At 38.1% G+C, this 18,538-nt stretch overlaps 2 protein-coding genes and 1 long non-coding RNA gene across 3 annotated transcripts; 2 read left to right on the top strand and 1 right to left on the bottom strand.

Moving 5' to 3' along the window:
• The first annotated feature begins 5,373 nt into the window (after window positions 1-5,373).
• On the top strand, window positions 5,374-11,888 carry LOC146698931 (meprin A subunit beta-like). Its single transcript, XM_085472767.1, has 11 exons — window positions 5,374-5,492; window positions 5,830-5,848; window positions 5,954-5,992; window positions 6,114-6,139; window positions 6,245-6,329; window positions 6,710-6,827; window positions 9,330-9,505; window positions 9,806-10,024; window positions 10,717-10,878; window positions 11,057-11,287; window positions 11,416-11,888. Exons 1-11 carry the CDS (start codon window positions 5,424-5,426, stop codon window positions 11,886-11,888), a joined length of 1,617 nt encoding a protein of 538 aa, XP_085328893.1. The 5' UTR covers window positions 5,374-5,423.
• Window positions 11,889-12,252: 364 nt separating this feature from the next.
• LOC146698930 (uncharacterized) lies at window positions 12,253-13,782 on the top strand. The gene is made up of 4 exons (XR_014922734.1): window positions 12,253-12,375; window positions 12,578-12,622; window positions 12,750-12,794; window positions 13,198-13,782. It is a non-coding gene; the product is annotated as an uncharacterized LOC146698930 (long non-coding RNA).
• Window positions 13,783-15,406: 1,624 nt separating this feature from the next.
• On the bottom strand, window positions 15,407-18,105 carry LOC146698929 (E3 SUMO-protein ligase ZBED1-like). The gene is made up of 3 exons (XM_085471819.1): window positions 16,758-18,105; window positions 16,329-16,581; window positions 15,407-16,155 (listed from the first exon to the last, which is right to left on the bottom strand). The coding sequence occupies exons 1-3, from the start codon at window positions 17,873-17,875 to the stop codon at window positions 15,739-15,741; spliced, it is 1,788 nt and encodes a 595-aa protein (XP_085327945.1). The 5' UTR covers window positions 17,876-18,105; the 3' UTR covers window positions 15,407-15,738.
• Window positions 18,106-18,538: the final 433 nt, after the last annotated feature.

Here is an 18,538-nt window from a genome sequence, read left to right as displayed (position 1 = left end):
AAACTGGCTCACAATGAGGACCACCCAAGGAAAGGAACACCAGGAATCACCTCTGCTGCTGAGGATAAATTCATCAGAGTCACCAGCGTCAGATATCACAAGTTAGCAGTGCCCAGATAAATGCCACACAGAGTTCTAGTAGCAGACACATCTCTATATCAACTGATCAGAGGAGACTGTGTGAATCAGGCATTTATGGTCAGCTGATAGGAAACCACTACTAAGGAAAAGCAACAAGCAGAAGATATTTGTTTGAGCCAAAAAACTCAAGAAATGGACATTAGACCAGTGGAAATGTGCACTTTGGTCTGATCAGTCCAAATTTGAGATCTTTAGTTCCACCCGCCATGTCTTTGTGGGATGCAGAAAAGGTGAATGGATGGTCTACATGCATGGTTCCCACAGTGAAGCATCGAGGAGGAGGTGTGATGATTTGTGGGGGTGCTTTGCTGGCAACACTGTTGGGGACTGTGCTGAACAAAAGAATGCGTAAATGCTGGTAGTTTGACTGCAAAAAAAATCTTTTCCTTATTCTTCAGAGTGGAAAATAGGCCCGAGTCAAGCCGCATCACCATAAGTGCACATGATGTTGATATGAAGCATTATTTTATTGGATCATTAATAATTATTAATAAAAGCTTATTTTATCCTTTTAATAATTTTATTGAGCAAATAAACCATTATTTACTAAATGTTATACAAATTTGTTGTTATTGTAAAATGTAAATAAAATAATGTTTTTAGTGGTTCAAATTTCTGGACTGCAGTTAGGTCAGGTTAAGATGCACACACATGTTGCTGTACTAAGTTAGATGATAACAAGTACAACCAGTTAAATTTATCAAATTTACAAAGAATAAAGCTGTAATGTTAATTAAAAAGTAAAAAGTAAAACATTTTGTCAGTGGATAATAATAATTTCTTTTGAACATCATTTTGAATGCACAGAAAATAGGCAGAGTTTATTGGAACTGAATGTGTGCGGACAAAATAAAATGGCAGCAAATAAAAAGAAAACTTATTTCAATGCTTGCAATGATGGTAGTTCACCATATCAACATTACCTCTAATTTCTATTATTCAAAATTATACCAAAAGCCAGAATAAGGCCTTGCCTATTAGATCTATTCTGTGTTAACCAATAAAGTCGGTCGCCTCTTTGTATGTTTGCAGATGGGTTCTTTCTGTTCTAGAACAATGCCTATCTTTGCTCTAACAAAGGGAAATAATTTTATCTGGGTGTTTCAACAGTGTTTTTCTGGGTAATGACAATCATCCACCACATCAGAGATGTTTGTGCAAATTACCAGCATTAACACTTACCATTATCCCCCTTTCCAGGAACCCACATATGGACATGAGCCTTTATTTATCTCTGATGCACATCTCTCATTCCTTTCACATTTTTACAGCCAGTGGTCTGTCCTTGTATTCTGTTTGTTTTCGGGGAGTGGGGGCAAGCATAGGCACTTGCACCTATGTTAAACTCTATTAACATGTGGGATAGTCTAAATCATGTGGCTCTAAAGCAGACAGACATACAGCCTCGCCTCTGTCAGTGCGCCCCAGGGCAGCTGTGCCTACAATGTAGCTGCCATCGCCAGTGTGTGAATGTGTGTGTGAATGGGTGAATGACTGAATGTAGTGTGAAGCGCTTTGGGGTCCTTAGGGACTAGAAAAGCACTATACAAATGCAGGCCATTTACCATACAATGCCTTAACTAAAAGGGAAGAAAAACAACAAAAAAAGCAAAAAACAAAACAAGTGAAAATGAGGATGTTGCTTCAAAGAATGTGGAACAGCTTGGTTTCAAAGCAAGATAAAATTATTTCCTTTAGGTGTCAGAAAGGTGAACAGACCACTGTCACACGCATCATTGGTTTTTGTTATTATACGGTGTCATGGCAGCTGCTACTGTGAATTCTGAGTGCATTATGTCTGTGAAGGTTCTCAGTCATCCAGGTCATCGTAGTCAAAGAAGCTTGCAAAGAAAAGCGTCTGGACTTCTTTAAGTTACTTGAAGATGTTTCACCTCTCATCCGAGAAGCTTCTTCAGTTCTAAGGTCAAATGGTATTTGACCTTAGAACTGAAGAAGCTGAGAAGAAGATGAGAGGTGAAACGTCTTCAAGCTATACCATTATGTTAGTCTTCTTAATCCAGCAGGAAACACTTGTAAAGACTAAACAAAAGATCTCATTAAAAACAATCAAAGGATTTTTATTTGTATTTGGGAAAATTCACAGTCACATATAAGTTCATTTTTTATGAGCTATGTATACTTTACTTCTAAGTACATGTTTGAGTCCTGATTCCAAATGTTTAGAACCACATTTGGGTCCTCGATAATTTAACAAAGCAAAAGGCTTGAGGCATACAGACTGAAAAAAAGGGATTGGCCAGCTCTTGGATTTATGTAAGCATCTTGCGTGTATTTCATACAAGTGCCTCATGCATTAAAGTTAAGTGTAACTCTATATTGTAGAACATAATTAAATCAAGTAGGATCTATATGAAAATTAACAACTTAATTTGTTCTTGTTGAGATGATCTGACACAATCTAGTAAGAGTGGTTAGTTGCTGAACTCATGAAATTAACAAGATCACATGAGATTTCAAACTACAGCAAAACACTGAAGTTATAAGAGGCAGACAACTACACACACACCACGTGTATGCTATTGCTTTTTATTGTGGTTTAACCTGTCAAGGTTGAAAATGTAAAGAAAATTCTGCATCACACCTTGAAATAATAGCTTTCCTACTTTTGGTGATCCTATATTGGTGGCATGGTGGTTAGTGCTGTTTCCTTACAGTAAGAAGGTCCTGGGTTGAAATCCACAATTTGGTGTGAATGGTTGTTTGTCTCCCTTGATAGACTGGTGAGCTGGCCAGGCTGTACCCTGGTGACCTATCACTTCAGGGTTATGCCCTGGAAACCAGGGTAAAGATAGGAGGATTGTAGTTGTTGCAGATCCATTCACTTTTTATGGTAACCAGACTCTAGACTTTGTTGAACATTATGTAATGTGAAGACAACATGTAGTATTTAAGTGACCATGTAGTACCGGGGTAAAAGTTATTGAATAGTGTTGAAATAAAATGACAAAATTGTGAAGGATTAAAATATTCCAAGAGCTCAACTTAATTCATCTAAACATGTTTCAATCGCATTTTCTGAACACAAAATGTACAGGTTTATTGAATAGGAATAAGTTGTGTTGAATTAACTCATTTGTCTAAGTTTCTGCCAAAGCAAAACATTTGTGTGCAACCAATGTGCACTATTGAATCAAGTAAATCCAACATGGCCTTTTTTTCAGTGCAGAATAAAAAAGTACCCCTTAGGTTGAGGTTTCCAGTATTTCTGGTTTATCATTGCATTTCTGCACAGAGAACATGTCACAGTACATTAGTCAGCAGGGCATTTGTAGGCACAGACTTGTATCTTTTTTACAACTTCTCGAAGAAAAAAAAGCCTTGTTATTAGCCGTGTTATTTGTTGAATCTGAAAAGTGTTAGAATACTGCTTGAATTTTTCTGTTTTTCTGTTTTTGCCAACAGCCGGTTGTGGTTTAGATTCTTGCCAGTAATAGATTAGTCAGAATCTGGCAGTAAAAAATTTGTGTTTGATTGTCTTTTAGACACATTTCAATTTTATAAATGTGATAAAGCAGCCGATTTCTGAATGCTTCCTCACAGAACAACTGTCCAGGCTGAACATGTCCTTACTCAGTGTGTGGCAAATGGTTTTATCCTTTTATCACAATATACAAGGAAACTTCTCGTATTATTCATATTTGTCAGACTATAATTAACAAGTTATTTTGTGTGCTGATTGCTCTCACGTTTACTGTTTACTTTTTACACCCTGTTAATTTGCCATGCTTGAAGTAGATTACAAATCAGAAAAATGAGCTGGTTTTGTCTGTTACTGCTTAAACATTTTTATCATCACATACTGTGTATTTTAAACCAAAAAGTGATCAGGTTTTGTTGTTTTGTTGTTGTTTTTTTGTTTTTGTTTTTTTTTTTGGGGGGGGGGGGATTCCTGACCAAGCATCAGACTGAGAGTTGGGAGCAAGAGTTTGTTGTTGTTGTTGTTGTTGTTGTTGTACAATTGTAATACTGCATCTTCCTTCAGGCCTGGATTTAATGGAGGGTGACATTATGATAGTAAGCAATCCTTGAAATAACGTCCTAGAGTCTAAGTTAAATAGTCTTTATCATAGCAGTAAGTCATGATCACAATCAACTCTTTAAAGTTTAACTTTTAAATACAACAAGCAACTGTGGATTATATTGATAATTAATTTCGTTAACTTCCATTTTTGAATATTGTGACTTCCAGGAGATGTAATATTCTGGAAGCCCTGGATGTAGAACACAAGCGCATAAAATCCACAGTGTCATCTTAGAGTAGAACAGACACTCAGCGTGATCAATAACACATTTGCAAAGAGATATGGATTATTAGGTGATCATTAGCTGCCTGGAACAGAAACCTCCAAACAAGTCGAACAGAGAATCACTGGATCTGTATCTGGAAGTTTGTAATGGAGGATATAAGTACATTGTAGTTGCTATGGATCATTTCACCCAACAAGTCAGCAAAAACTGGAGCTGAAAAGATCTTTTTAGACTTTGTACTCAAGTATCATCATCAGGGAAATGAGTTGGCCATTATGGAACAATATCGCAGCATCCAAGCCTGACAGACAAAGCCTTGTTATACAACTGAAAACAGTCAAAGGTGAGAGATTTCATTGATCAGTCCTCTTTTCAAACATTTTTACAAATAAAAGAAAACAGAAGATTTGATGAAGTAGATGACTGAGATCCATATCCACAGCCAACTCCCACAACAAAATATTTGTTTCACATCAGAGACAGAGGAAAGATAATATAGTACCTTAGGTCATCTATCGATTACACACAGAAAAAAAAAAGTTCTCCACTAAGAGTAAAAGACAAAAGTTCATAGTCAAATGTTCGGTTTATTATTGTTATCAACTGTTGTTCATGTTTTCCTGGTAAAAATTAGGTGTGAAGTGGAATGTCTTTAAGTAATGCAAACACTCGGGATTTTTTAATGTCACAGACATCAGATACCAGGAAATGATGACGTGGGCTAAAGCAGGAACAAATCTAGATAGAATATGCGTGACTCCCTAATGTGTCAAGCACGTAGCTTTAGTTGTATAAAACTGGTTCTAACACTCCTGTCACAGGTCCAACTTCTCATGCAGATGAGGAAGAGACAAGCATGGGACAAGGTAAAGACAAGTTTCATATTTCTATAAGAACAAACATAAAGTTTGATATATATAAATCTTTAATATTTATATATTTTTTATTTTGTGATTGTTTTTCCTCATTCTTGGTAGAATCTCTATTGATTTAGGTTTCATCAAAGACGCACCATGAGGATGAAAGAATGTGTTTTTATTTTTGTGATCATGGCAATTTCTGAAGCATTCTCCTTAAACCCAGTAAGTGATTAGTTGCATAGTGATATTTCAGAAATTGTGAATATCAATATGCAAAGAGAACTTAGAGATTTTTTAAATTATTTGTGTGGTTTGTTTTGTGATGAAGATGTTTGACAATAATATTGAATATTAAATATCAGCTACTGACAATGATTTTGTTTTTTCAAAAAGAAAAGTTTTAATTTTGCATGTTGACCAACAAGTATGGAGTGTGTTTTCTATCAAAGCTTAAAATGTAAAAAAATAAAATAAAATAAAAAACATTTATTCATAGTACTACATAAAGTATGTTAAATGATGGAACATTTAGTTTAATACTACTTTGATATTTTTACAGAATGGACTAGAAATAGTGGGTAAGTTCTATTTTTTTAATTTTCCACTTTTTTTTTTGATGAAATTCATTTTTTTTTAAATATTAAAAAAAACAGTATACAAAAGTGCCTCATCTGTTTTTGTAGATGTTGGTGAAGTGAAGGACATTCCTGAAATAAACAAGGGTAAAGTTCAACATCTACTTATAACTAAACCTTTTTATAAGGATATTTTTGTTCTTTTAGCTTCATGCAACTGTACTTGAATATTAGTGACTTGTTTCTAATTTTTTAAATTGTATTTTAGAATTTTTACATGATGATATTTTGGAGGTGAGTCTTTGTTATGAAGATAAAAAATCTATTTATTCTAAAAACATCTGTGTGCATAGTAACTTACTGCATTATGTCACAATATACATGTTTCTTATACTTTAGCCTATAGGCAAGCAGAGGAGTACCATTATTAATGAAAACATCCTGTGGACATCTCCAGTCCCCTACCTCTTAAATAATGACCTTGGTAAATATGTGTTTTCTTACAAATACACCTGAAATAAATCTTTATTTCTTTATTTCTATGGGAACACATCTTTGTGATGTCATACCGGAAAATGCATTTTTTTCCCCATGTCAGCTGGACTCTTTTGACACATAGAAGCCACATAATGAAAAAGAAAACAGCAGCATGTGCGAGTGCACAGAGCTAATTTAATGGAATAGTTTTGTACCATCCAGTTATGCAAAGTAACCACCCGCGCCTTTGCTAAAACCGGAAAAAATGTTTATAACTGTATGCTTTAGCACCTTAGAGCAAAATGCATGGGCAAGGCAAAGGACCTTTATTGGTTGTCTAAAATATCTTCTTCTTTTCTTTTAATCTCTATAACACAACAATGGTAGACATTGATTCTAAAGGAATCATTCTGAGAGCCTTTGACCAGTTCAGATTGAAATCATGCATTGATTTCAAACCAAGGGACTCTGAGGACTATTACATTTCTGTCAAACAGTTAAATGGGTATGTTTTTTTCTGCTCTTTGTTGTTGTTGTTGTTGTTGTTGTTGTTGTTTTTAAAAATAAAATTTCCTACTTAGCTGCAATTAGCATAAATATTCTAAAAATGACTATGCTGATTTTTCAATTAGACTTTTTGTTCCTTTAGTTTAATTTGTGATATATACAGGGGTGCACATAAGTCCGCAGGTGCGCATACACTGTCAATATCAAAGACGCACACCAGATAAGAAGGTGCAACGCACGTTTGCGTGCATAAGATTTTCTGGAGGAGGACAGACATTTGTTTAGAACTCTTAAAGATGTCGACGAAGCAAGCTCCTCTAAGCAATTACTTTGGTGTTCCTCCACCTCCAAAGAAATATCAGACAGAGTCCGAACCGCAAAAGAAGCGTGTATTCTCGGAAAAGTGGTGCCGGTAGATTCCACTCTAGCGGACAAAAACAGGGCCTTTTATATAATATAAAAGGACCTGTTTTTCATGGGATATTCTGCACCACATCTCTGTGCATTCATCATTTGTTTGAAGCCATCTCACCTTCTGCAACCACTTTTTCCACATTTTGTCACATTAAAGCCACAAACATGAATTAATTTTAATGGAATTCCACGTGACAGACCAATACAAAGTGGTGCACACGTGAGAAGTGGAACGAAAATCATACATGATTCCAAAAATTTTCTACAAATAAATAACTGAAAAGTGGGGTGTATGTAATTATTCAGCCTCCTGAGTCAATACTTTGTAGAACCACCTTTTGCTGCAATTACAGCTGCCAGTCTTTTAGGGTATGTCTCTACCAGCTTTGCACATCTACAGACTGAAATCTTTGCCCATTCTTCTTTGCAAAACAGCTCCAGCTCAGTCAGATTAGATGGACAGCATTTGTGAACAGCAGTTTTCAGATCTTGCCACAGATTCTCGATTGGATTTAGATCTGGACTTTGACTGGGCCATTCGAACACATGGATATGTTTTGTTTTGAACCATTCCATTGTTGCCCTGGCTTTATGTTTAGGGTCATTGTCCTGCTGGAAGGTGAACCTCCGCCCCAGTCTCAAGTCTTTTGCAGACTCCAAGAGGTTTTCTTCCAAGATTGCGCTGTATTTGGCTCCATCCATCTTCCCATCAACTCTGACCAGCTTCCCTGTCCCTGCTGAAGAGAAGCACCCCCAGAGCTTGATGCTGCTACCGCCATATTTGACAGTGGGGATAGTGTGTTCAGAGTGATGTGCAGTGTTAGTTTTCCGCCACACATAGCGTTTTGCATTTTGGCCAAAAAGTTCCATTTTGGTCTCATCTGACCAGAGCACCTTCTTCCACATGTTTGCTGTGTCCCCCACATGGCTTGTGGCAAACTGCAAACAGGACTTCTTATGGTTTTCTGTTAACAATGGCTTTCTTCTTGCCACTCTTCCATAAAGGCCAACTTTGTGCAGTGCACGACTAATAGTTGTCCTATGGACAGATTCCCCCACCTGAACTGTAGATGTCTGCAGCTCGTCCAGAGTCACCATGGGCCTCTTGGCTGCATTTCTGATCAGCGCTCTCCTTGTTCGGCCTGTGAGTTTAGGTGGACGGCCTTGTCTTGGTAGGTTTACAGTTGTGCCAGACTTCTTCCATTTCTGAATGATTGCTTGAACAGTGCTCCGTGGGATGTTCAAGGCTTGGGAAATCTTTTTGTAGTATTGACTCAGGGGGTATTCACTAATCCTAAGGACAGCACGGTGGCACGGTGGTTAGCACTGTTGCCGCACAGCAAGAAGGTCCTGAGTTCAATTCCACCATCAGGCCAGGGTCTTTCTGTGTGGAGTTTGCATGTTCTCCCCGTGTTTGCGTAGGTTCTCTCCGGGTACTCCGGCTTCCTCCCACCGTCCAAAGACATGCAACTTGTGGGGATAGGTTAATTGGATAATCCAAATTGTCACTAGGTGTGAATGTGAGTGCGAATGATTGTATGTCCCTGTGTGTTGGCCCTGCGACAGACTGGCGACCTGTCCAGGGTGTACCCCGCCTCTCGCCCTATGATAGCTGGGATAGGCTCCAGCGCTCCCCGCGACCCTGAAAAGGATAAGCGAATGGATGGATGGATGACTCAGGGGGCTGAATAATTACGTACACCCCACTTTGCAGTTATTTATTTGTAAAAAATGTTTGGAATCATGTATGATTTTCGTTCCCCTTCTCACGTGTACACCACTTTGTGTTGGTCTTTCACGTGGAATTCCAATAAAATTGATTCATGTTTGTGGCTGTAATGTGACAAAATGTGGAAAATTTCAAGGGGGCCAAATACTTTTGCAAGCCACTGTATGTGCACCCCTGGATATATAGTTCTAACCAAAGAACAAGATGAATACTGTGAAATTTTTATGAATGGTTATGTTTTTGTTATTCCTTCTCTGATTTATTTAATTGTGATTTTATAGATTACACTAAATAAATTACAGAATACATAACCAGTTATGGGACAAATATTCATCAGTGTTCTGCCTTTAATTTCAGATGTTGGTCATACATTGGGAAAGCATCCCGTGGACAGGAACTCTCCATTGGAATAGGCTGTGGTTACATTGCAATTGTTGAACATGAGTTCCTTCATGCTCTTGGCTTCTACCATGAACAGTCCAGATATGACAGAGATGATTATGTGACGATTAACTCTGAAAACATCCTAGAGGGTTTGGTTAACACTTATACTAATTATAACAATGTTAATGTCTTTGTTCGATATTTCTATTCAAATACTTATCTTAAAGCTGTATAAAGCAGTCTGCAAAAATATAATAACCACTCTGAAATGGTTAAAATAAAATCATAACTATTTAATAATTTGAGATAGAGTCATAAAATCAATGAAATCACTATAGTGAGTATACAAAATATTTCCTTTTATGATTTGACCTTCTCTCATATTATCAAAATATTTTCAGTTAAGTGTACTGTATCTGATGTTTGACTTTTATATATGATTTTTATAGCTTACAAGCACAATTTTAGAATAGTCAGCAGTGATGAGAGCACCACCCATGGAGTCCCATATGACTATTTGTCCGTGATGCACTATGGCAAAGATGATTTCACCAATGGCAATGGATCTACAATTATCACCAAAGACCCCAAATTCCAGAATCTTATTGGTCAACGAGTGGAAATGAGCACTAGTGATGTTCAGGAGCTGAATCTACTCTACAAATGCAGTAAGTGCTCAAAGATTATGGGGACCAGCATCCAGTTTTAGGAATACTCTGGGATTACTGGTTAAAGTTACTAAGGACACCGTGAGAATATTGTGCCCTTAACCAATAGAAAGTAGCCGTTTTCTTTGTCACACTTACATTGGTAAATAGTTTTATATTGTTTTTAGAGTTACTACGCGCATTTAAACTTAGTAGGGCTCTTTACTAGGGGTTTTTACTTATATTCATGAGGCCATAAATTTATATATTATTGAATTCCAAAATATCTATTATGATCACTTTTTGAACTGGCACAATGATCAAGTCTATTTGTTGTAAGAAAAGTTCAACAAGTCACAATTATGATTTGAAAATAATTTAAACACAACCATGCTCATATTTGCACCTATGGTCAATTTATAATCAGCAAATAATCCCACTCTATTTGTTTAATTCATACAAAAATCAACATGCCAGGATTGCTATGTGTCAGGCTGCAATTTCAGCAATATCACGGGTACTCCAATAATCAACTTTCTGTTGCTCATTGTCAGTAATTAACTAAGCCTAAAGTGCTGAATGTGTGTAGAAAATTGCTCACACCGAAACAATTCACTCACTTGAGATGACAGTTTTGTGAGTTGAAATTTTTGCCTTTTCCCTCCAATCTTCCTTGGAAAAAAAAACCTTGCACTTTTAATTGATCTCTACAGGCTCATCCATTGCCTTTAAGAAATACTGTGGCTTTACTAATGGGACCATGTGTCAAATGAACCGCTGTTCAAAGAGTGGCAATGGCTGGGAAATGGTAACTGGTGTTTATGGTGGTCCCAGCTCTGACCACACCAATCTGCCCAGTGGAAATGGTAATCAAGGTAAGGTCTCAAATATTCCATTTTTTATTGCAGTTTTTATTACAGTTTGAAATGGAAAATCTAGTTTTCCAACTCAGCATTATTAACATCAAAAGTAAGCTGCCAGCAATAATAATAAATACTTTTGATACTTAAGATTTAATGATCTGATGTAAGATAATTTTGAACTGTATTGTAGGTCAGGATGCGGGTTACTTCATGTATGCTAGCACAGAATCAGGTCAGGAGGGAGACTCAGCCTGGCTGGAGACAAAGAGGATGAGTCCCCAGAGGGAGTGTCATGTTCAGTGTCTGCAGTTCTTCTATTACCACAATGGGAGCCAGACAGACAAACTTAACATCTGGATCAGAGAGTTTCAAGATGAATGGGACTCCACAGGAACTCGCTACCTCATGGGACAGATCAGTGGTAATGAATCATTTGCGTGATTATTTATGATGATTTTCTCCAGATGAAGTATAAATGTTTCACATTTCACATTTTGTCATGAAGACATACGTCACATTCACCTATTAATCTAAAAATTCTCCCTCCAGGTCCACCGACATCTCACTGGACTCTCCACCATGTTCCTCTGAATGCCACCAAGCAGTTCCAGGTGGAGTTTGAGGTTCGTAAAGGAGCAGGAAACTCTACAGGTGGCTTCTCTATTGATGACATCAATCTATCAGAGCTCGAGTGTCCAGATGGAACCTGGCAGATTAATGATTTTGAGAGATTTTGGAACAGTACTCATACTCCGGCCCTGATATATAGCCCAAGGCAGTATTCCAGTGAGGGCTATGCTTACCGGGTAGCATTATATCTAAGGCAGACAGATTTTGGAGTATATGTGCATCTTGTCTCTGGTGTCTATGATGACCAACTGAAATGGCCTTGCCCACAAAGGCAATTTACTGTCCAAATGGTGGATCAGAACCCCAACATCCAGCTACAGATGTCAAGGCAAATGAGTCTCACCACTGACCCAAATCTGCTCACCACCACTGGTACGTTTGCAGAAACATGAAGTAATGCTTAAAAATGTACTCACTAAATTATTAACCACTATGTTACATATGCTTTCTATAAACAGGTGTACCTGCTTGGGGCAAACCTCGTGATGTTGGAACTCAAATTGTTGATGAGAACAATGAGCTCATCTATGCTAATAACCTGTATGGTAGATATTATTTTGCATCTTTGGAAGACATCAAATCCAGAGATTATCTCAAGGGAGGGAGTGCCATTTTCATCTTCAGTGCACAAGGCAAATTAAACTAATTTCATTCCTAAACTTATATATTGTACTTGAAACTTTTACAACAGAAATGTATGAAACATTTCAATCATTTTACACATCATCAAAACCAAGTTTTCTATGATTATTTTAATTTCTTTATTCCAATAGATCTCACACCTCTAGTTAATGGAAGTTCACTGCCTTGTCCTCAAGTAAGAACAGTAAAAATTACACATCCCCCTGGAGACCAGGATAAAGGAAACTGCTCATCACAGTAGGACATATTATTAAATTACAACTCATGTGAAGATACAACATGTCATATGAAACAATATATATGATGAGAGATACTGCAATTTTCTCATGCATTTTTGAGCACCTTGCAAGAATAAGTGTGGTTGCTAGATGTAAAAGTTAATGCAGGTGAAACTCTAACAAGTTTTAATACCCCTCTAAAAATGCTTTAACTTTTACAGGATCTCACCCACCTCAATTCCTACCTCATACACAACAGATGGCAGGTACTGCAATGTTCTCAAACATTTCCTGATTTTTAATAAATAGAAAGTGTTTCTTTCAAACAGAAACACTAAAACTAACGCTAAAAAGTTTTAACATACCTGTTAAGAAATGCTTTGATGTTTACAGGATCTCAACCACCTCGATTCCTACCTCATACACAACAGATGGCAGGTACTGCAATGTTCTCAAACATTTCCTGATTTTTAATAAATAGAAAGTGTTTCTTTCAAACAGAAACACTAAAATTAACACTAAAAAGTTTTAACATACCTGTTAAGAAATGCTTTGATGTTTACAGGATCTCACCCACCACAATTCCAATTCCAGACACAACAATCTTCTCAAACATGTTCTGTTTATAACAATGTGTGTGGACATGAAAAATGTAGATGTTATACCAATGATAGTGTTCATCACAAAAAGCTCTGTTTAAGAATAGTCATCATTTGTTGCAGTTTGAAGCCCACATAGATTTTGCACAAACACAAAAGCAGTGATATCAATTCAGAATTTCTGTACTTATCATGAGCTTATCTATACATGACTTATTTAATTAATTCCTGTCTTTCTGCAGTAGCACTTTCTCTCCTGGTATGATCGCCTCTCCTGTCCTCACCCTCCTGCTAGCACTGATGCTTTTTATGCCTTGATGTGATCTTGATCATCCACATCTGGACTCGTTACATGGACAGCACCAAGGACTCTGCCAGATTCATTTTAGATATTTTTTATTATTTTAGTGTATTGATTCATTTTTCATTTATTATAGATTTTCCTAATATAGCGATTTGTTTTTTTGGTGCAGGAACTTTTCATTGTAGTTTTTGTTTTTAAAATAATCATTTGCAACAATATTTTTGTTTGTTTGTTTTTTTTCTCCACAATATAGAGAATAAAACTAAATAAAGCAAGCAAAAAGTGAAATGAAAAGTATGTAAAATATCTATCTATATCTAAGTTTAAAACTCCATTTAACTAATATTAGTCTTTAATCATATGATAGTTTTGTTTACTGCAATTTTCAATCACAAGAAATCTACATGAGTTTGACGTTATTAAAATGTAGTGAACAAAAATATACTACAATGATTAGCCACAGTGTGCTTTCTTGGTTGTTGGTGTATTGATGTTTAAGAAAACATAAAATAAAACCTTTAAATCAAAAACATTCTTGGTCCTCTGTTTTTTGTGTGTGTGTTGCTTGAATGTAAAAAGAGATCACTTGGAAGAACTGAAAATAATTTACTAGAGATATTAATTAATTTGGCGTTTTAGAGTCCAATGATGGCAGAATGGAATCCCAGTGGCAATACGATTTAGGAAAGAATCCCCCAGGGTCTAGACAGTGAAGGTGGTGAAGAAGAAGATTGAGGCTTGGATGGACCTCAGGCAAGGTGACGATGGGGAGAAAGTGGTTTGCATAAATGAGGAGAGCACTCTGAGATTTAAATCACACAGAGTGGAGGTTGATTAGCTCAAATGGGGTCAAGAAGATGATTGGATTATTGTAATGTCAGTAGAAAAAGCCACAAAAATGGAAGCATTAGCTGCAAGTTTCACAAAAAGGCCACACTTACAACCTTTATTCTATATTTATATAAATATCTGACACAAGTCTGGAGAAATCTTTGCGTGAGTTCACTCCGGGTACTCCGGCTTCCTCCCACCATCCAAAGACATGCAACTTGTGGGGATAGGTTAATTGGATAATCCAAATTGCCACTAGGTTTGAATGTGCGAGTGAATCTGAGTGCGAATGGTTGTCTGTCCCTGTGTGTTGGCCCTGCGACAGACTGGCGACCTGTCCAGGGTGTACCCCGCCTCTCGCCCTATGACAGCTGGGATTCCAGCGCCCCCCGCGACCCTGAAAAGGATAAGCGGAAGCGAATGGATGGAAGGATGGGGGTAATGTCAGTATTGAATTTGATGGTTGTAATGAGCTTTTTAAAAAGATATCATGCATACAACCATTGCACTAAGAACAAGTGTGGAAATTGTAGATAATTATTAACAGGAAGTTTCTCTACCTCATTAGAGTGAGCAAATTATGCACACCAGACCATAACAAGGTAGGGCTGATGTCACTTGGGATTTATAAAACATTATGTCTATCAAACACACGAAGGCACACAGCCACACCAAAATACATGTTGCAGTGAAGCATTCCCATATGTCTAGCAACAAAAGGTGGATGAAAATACCAGAAATTGGGAAAACATAACTGATCACATTCTCATTTTACTATTATCACCTCAACATGTCTTGAAGGTCTCCGGAAGCCTGGTAACGAACTAATCATTTGATTCAGGTGTGTTGAAACAGGGTGATATCTAAAACCTGCGGGACACCGGTCCTCGAGGCCTGGAGTTCACACCCCTGGACTAGATGGTTGGCACCTACAAGTGTAAAACATAGAAGCAGCTGTGGTACAACTTGACATTGCTACCCTGAATGCCTAAACCTTTTTCACAGCTCAGAACCCTAAACTCAAGAATGGTATCATCAATCCATGATGGGTCTTCCTTACTGAGCGCTCAAAGGAGCTTGCCACAGTAAATATTAGAAGTTGAATGGAAGTTTGCCTCAAACTCCAAACCCTGATCATTGAAGCAATTGGAAGGTACTAGTGCTGTCAAGAGATTAAAAAAAAAAAATAGAGATTAATTAATTATGATTTTTAATTAATTGATCTAATTAATCTCTTTTTTAATCTCACCTAAAAATAGCTGAGGAAAGCCCTCAACTTATTGTGGCAGACCAAAAGACTGATATAACAAAGAAAGTGACTTTATAAAGTCATTTATTGTTTAACAAACGTTAAACAGATGCAACCATTTACATACTGTTGTATTCTTTTGTAAAATAAGTGGAAAAATAAATACAAATAAAATCAAATAAATTAAGTGCTGCAAGTTAGCACATCAGAGTTGCTCTTTTCTGAGCAATACAGCACTGAAATTCCTCTGCTTCAGATAATGAAAAATAAAACTGACATTGCAGTGCTGCAAGTTAGCACATCAAAGTATTCTTCCATCACAAAAAAAAGTGCTGAACATCAAGCAATCTATTCTAGTAGGCTACAAATGACACAGCAGCTATGCTGACCACATGTGTCTCATTTCTTCTTCCTCAGCCAGTCGCTAAGACACACCAGCCTGGTAACATTTTCTGGAAGCAAGGCTGCCCTTTTCTTTTGCACTATGTGGCCTGCAAGGCTAAAGAGTCTCTCACAGGGTACAGAGGTAGCTGGGGAGGCCAGGTACTTTTGTGCTAGGACTGACAGCTTTTCATAGACTCCTGAGTGAGCATACCACCACTGCAGGGGACAGTCATCAATACTGATGCTGGGTTCTGCTCTGTAGCGCTGCAGCTCTCCAGACTCAATTCCATCTTCTGAGTCAGAGTCAGACCCCAGAAGGAGTTCGCTCCTCCTCTTCTTCTGAGCTGGTCCATCATCCTCTGTGGAGGGCTGGAGACTATCTGCTCTTCTGGGCTCTGCTGCCTGGAGCATATTCTCCAGAATGGTCCACACCTGAATGAATGAATGAATGAATGAATGAATGAATGAATGATTGTGATTAAAACTAAGTGCTTTTTTTTTATTTTATTTAATCTTGTAAAGAACTTTGTGTTCCATATAATAAATAAAAGTTTGATTTGATAATGAATTGGACTCATTAGTCCAGCTTAACCTTATTGTCCTACCTGTTCCCTCTTTTCTCTTGGAAGACATTTCAAATCCTTAAACCGTGGATCCAATGCTGTGGCCACCTCGAACCATATCTCGTTGCCATTAGCTCGTCGTGCTGCCAGATCCTTCTGGAAGGCATTCTTGAACTTCACCACGTAGGCAGGATCATCATCAGTAATGTCCATGACACGGTACAGATGGCGAAAAGCAGGCAGCACTACAGAGCAAGAGACGTAGGCCTCACCACCCAGCAGCTCTGTCACATACCTGCAGAGGTGGAGAGGTTTGCTAAATAAACCTAGCTGGATTCATTTAAATCAAAGTGTAACTGATTTCCAATTTAATTGTCCTTAAAAGTTCCTTGTTATGTTCATTAATTTTGATTTTACACATGTAACAGTAGTTTATATAATTAAAATGGGAAGGTGTTTATTTGAACTTACTTGCATGGTTCAAGCAGGAGCTCCAGCCTCTGCAGTTTCGCCCACTCAGCTTCGGTTGGCAAGACCAACCTGTGGTTCTGTTGGTCCAACCTAGCCTGGACAGCCTCTCGGTTACATAGGAGGCGTGAGACCATTGCGAGAGTCAAGTTCCACCTGGTGGGTACATCCTGTATAAGTTGATCGCTCTTCTTTCCGAGTGCTACTTGTTGTTGGTTAAGTTCTGTGGTACTCGCAGGGCTTTGTTTAAAATGACCAACAATCTTGCGGCACTTTGCCAGTACACCGACAAAACCACTGCTATCGAGACATACCGTGATGGTCCTCTGGAGAATGTGAGCATTGCAGGCGATGTGCTCATATGGAAGTGCTCTCATAGCAGCCAGCATGTTTGCTGCGCTGTCTGTGCCAATGGTGGATATCTTGTTTTCAATACCCCAGTCATTTGCTACCTTGAGGAACTGTTCGGCGCATTTATCAGCAAAGTGCCTGGTTTCTGTTCTCATGACGGTCAGTGCAAATGAGTTGAGGTTCCACTCACTATCAATAAAGTGTCCAGTCACCCCAAAATAGCTGTGGTTGCCAGCTGAGGTCCAGTGATCTCCGGTTATAGCAACACAGTTGGGAGAATCCTCCGCCAAAATCTCAAGTTTGTTTTTCTTTTCGCCGTCGTACATTTTGCTGATTTTGGTCGTTACTGTAGTCCTGCACGGCGGCTTGTATGACGGGTCATTGGACGCAATTTGCAACACCTCTGTCAATCCTTCGTCCTCTACTATATTTATCGGCCTACAGTTCATCGCTATCCACTTGGCAATAACATTAGTCAGCCTGTCGGTCGCAGACTTGCTCATACGAGGGGTATTCTCTAGTTTTGTTTGGCGAAAAGCTTTGCTCTGGCTTGCTATATTGCTAACGTCTTCACTGCTAGCTGTTGCTGCACTCGCGGCTGGGTGCTTTGCGTTGAGGTGATAGGCCAAACTTGAGCTGCTTCGGTGGTAAGCAAACTCCTTCTTACACTCTAGGCAGACCAATTTACCTTTGTCAATGGTGCCGTCAGGGCGTTTATGAAATACAAATTTCCCGTTCATTGGGCCAACAACTCTCAGATGCGCCTCCATATCCACACTGTAAGCTAATCACCACTTCTCACCTTGACCTCACGACGTGACTCCACCCCCAACAAGTCAAGCACAAGGAGCCCAGCACATAAAAACGGATTTTATAACATAGCAACTCTCATACAAAATCAATGACGTCAAGAGATTAAAAATTAGATTAACGAGATTAAAAAACATAACGCGCTAAATAGCATTGTAATTAATTAATCGCAATTAACGCGATAATTTGACACCCCTAGAAGGTACGTGTAGAAAAAAGCCACAACTCAACCGGCTGCTGAGAGAAGTAGTTTGTTCAGATAAAGCTGACTCCTCTTTCAATTCCAAAGTTTTACATATCATACACTGCTTCTGCATTTTCCTTGCTTTTTAAATAGATTAAACCTTAGAATGGAAAGTGGTTTACTTTCTTTTTCGCATAACTATAGGGGTGCAACATACTGTTACATGCAAGAATGTACAGTTTGTTGTACATGTCATGGTCCTGGGTCGGTGACCCAGCGCTTTTAGTTTGTTATCATTTTCTAGATGATTGTTTAGGTTCTGTGTTATATTCGGTCTGCCTCTGAGTCTGCGTCTGTATCTGTCTGTCTATGGTGTCACCCCATCTGTTTGTGAATCTGTCTGTTTAGTTCAATGTCTTGTCTGGTTCCATGTGTCTGA

The sequence above is a fragment of the Copadichromis virginalis genome, linkage group LG11 (assembly GCF_057382275.1).
Source record: "Copadichromis virginalis isolate Kocher_CV1m ecotype Utaka linkage group LG11, C_Virginalis_male_GT1.1, whole genome shotgun sequence".
NCBI classification, from domain to species: domain Eukaryota; kingdom Metazoa; phylum Chordata; class Actinopteri; order Cichliformes; family Cichlidae; genus Copadichromis; species Copadichromis virginalis.
This window is presented reverse-complemented; position numbering and strand designations above follow the sequence as displayed.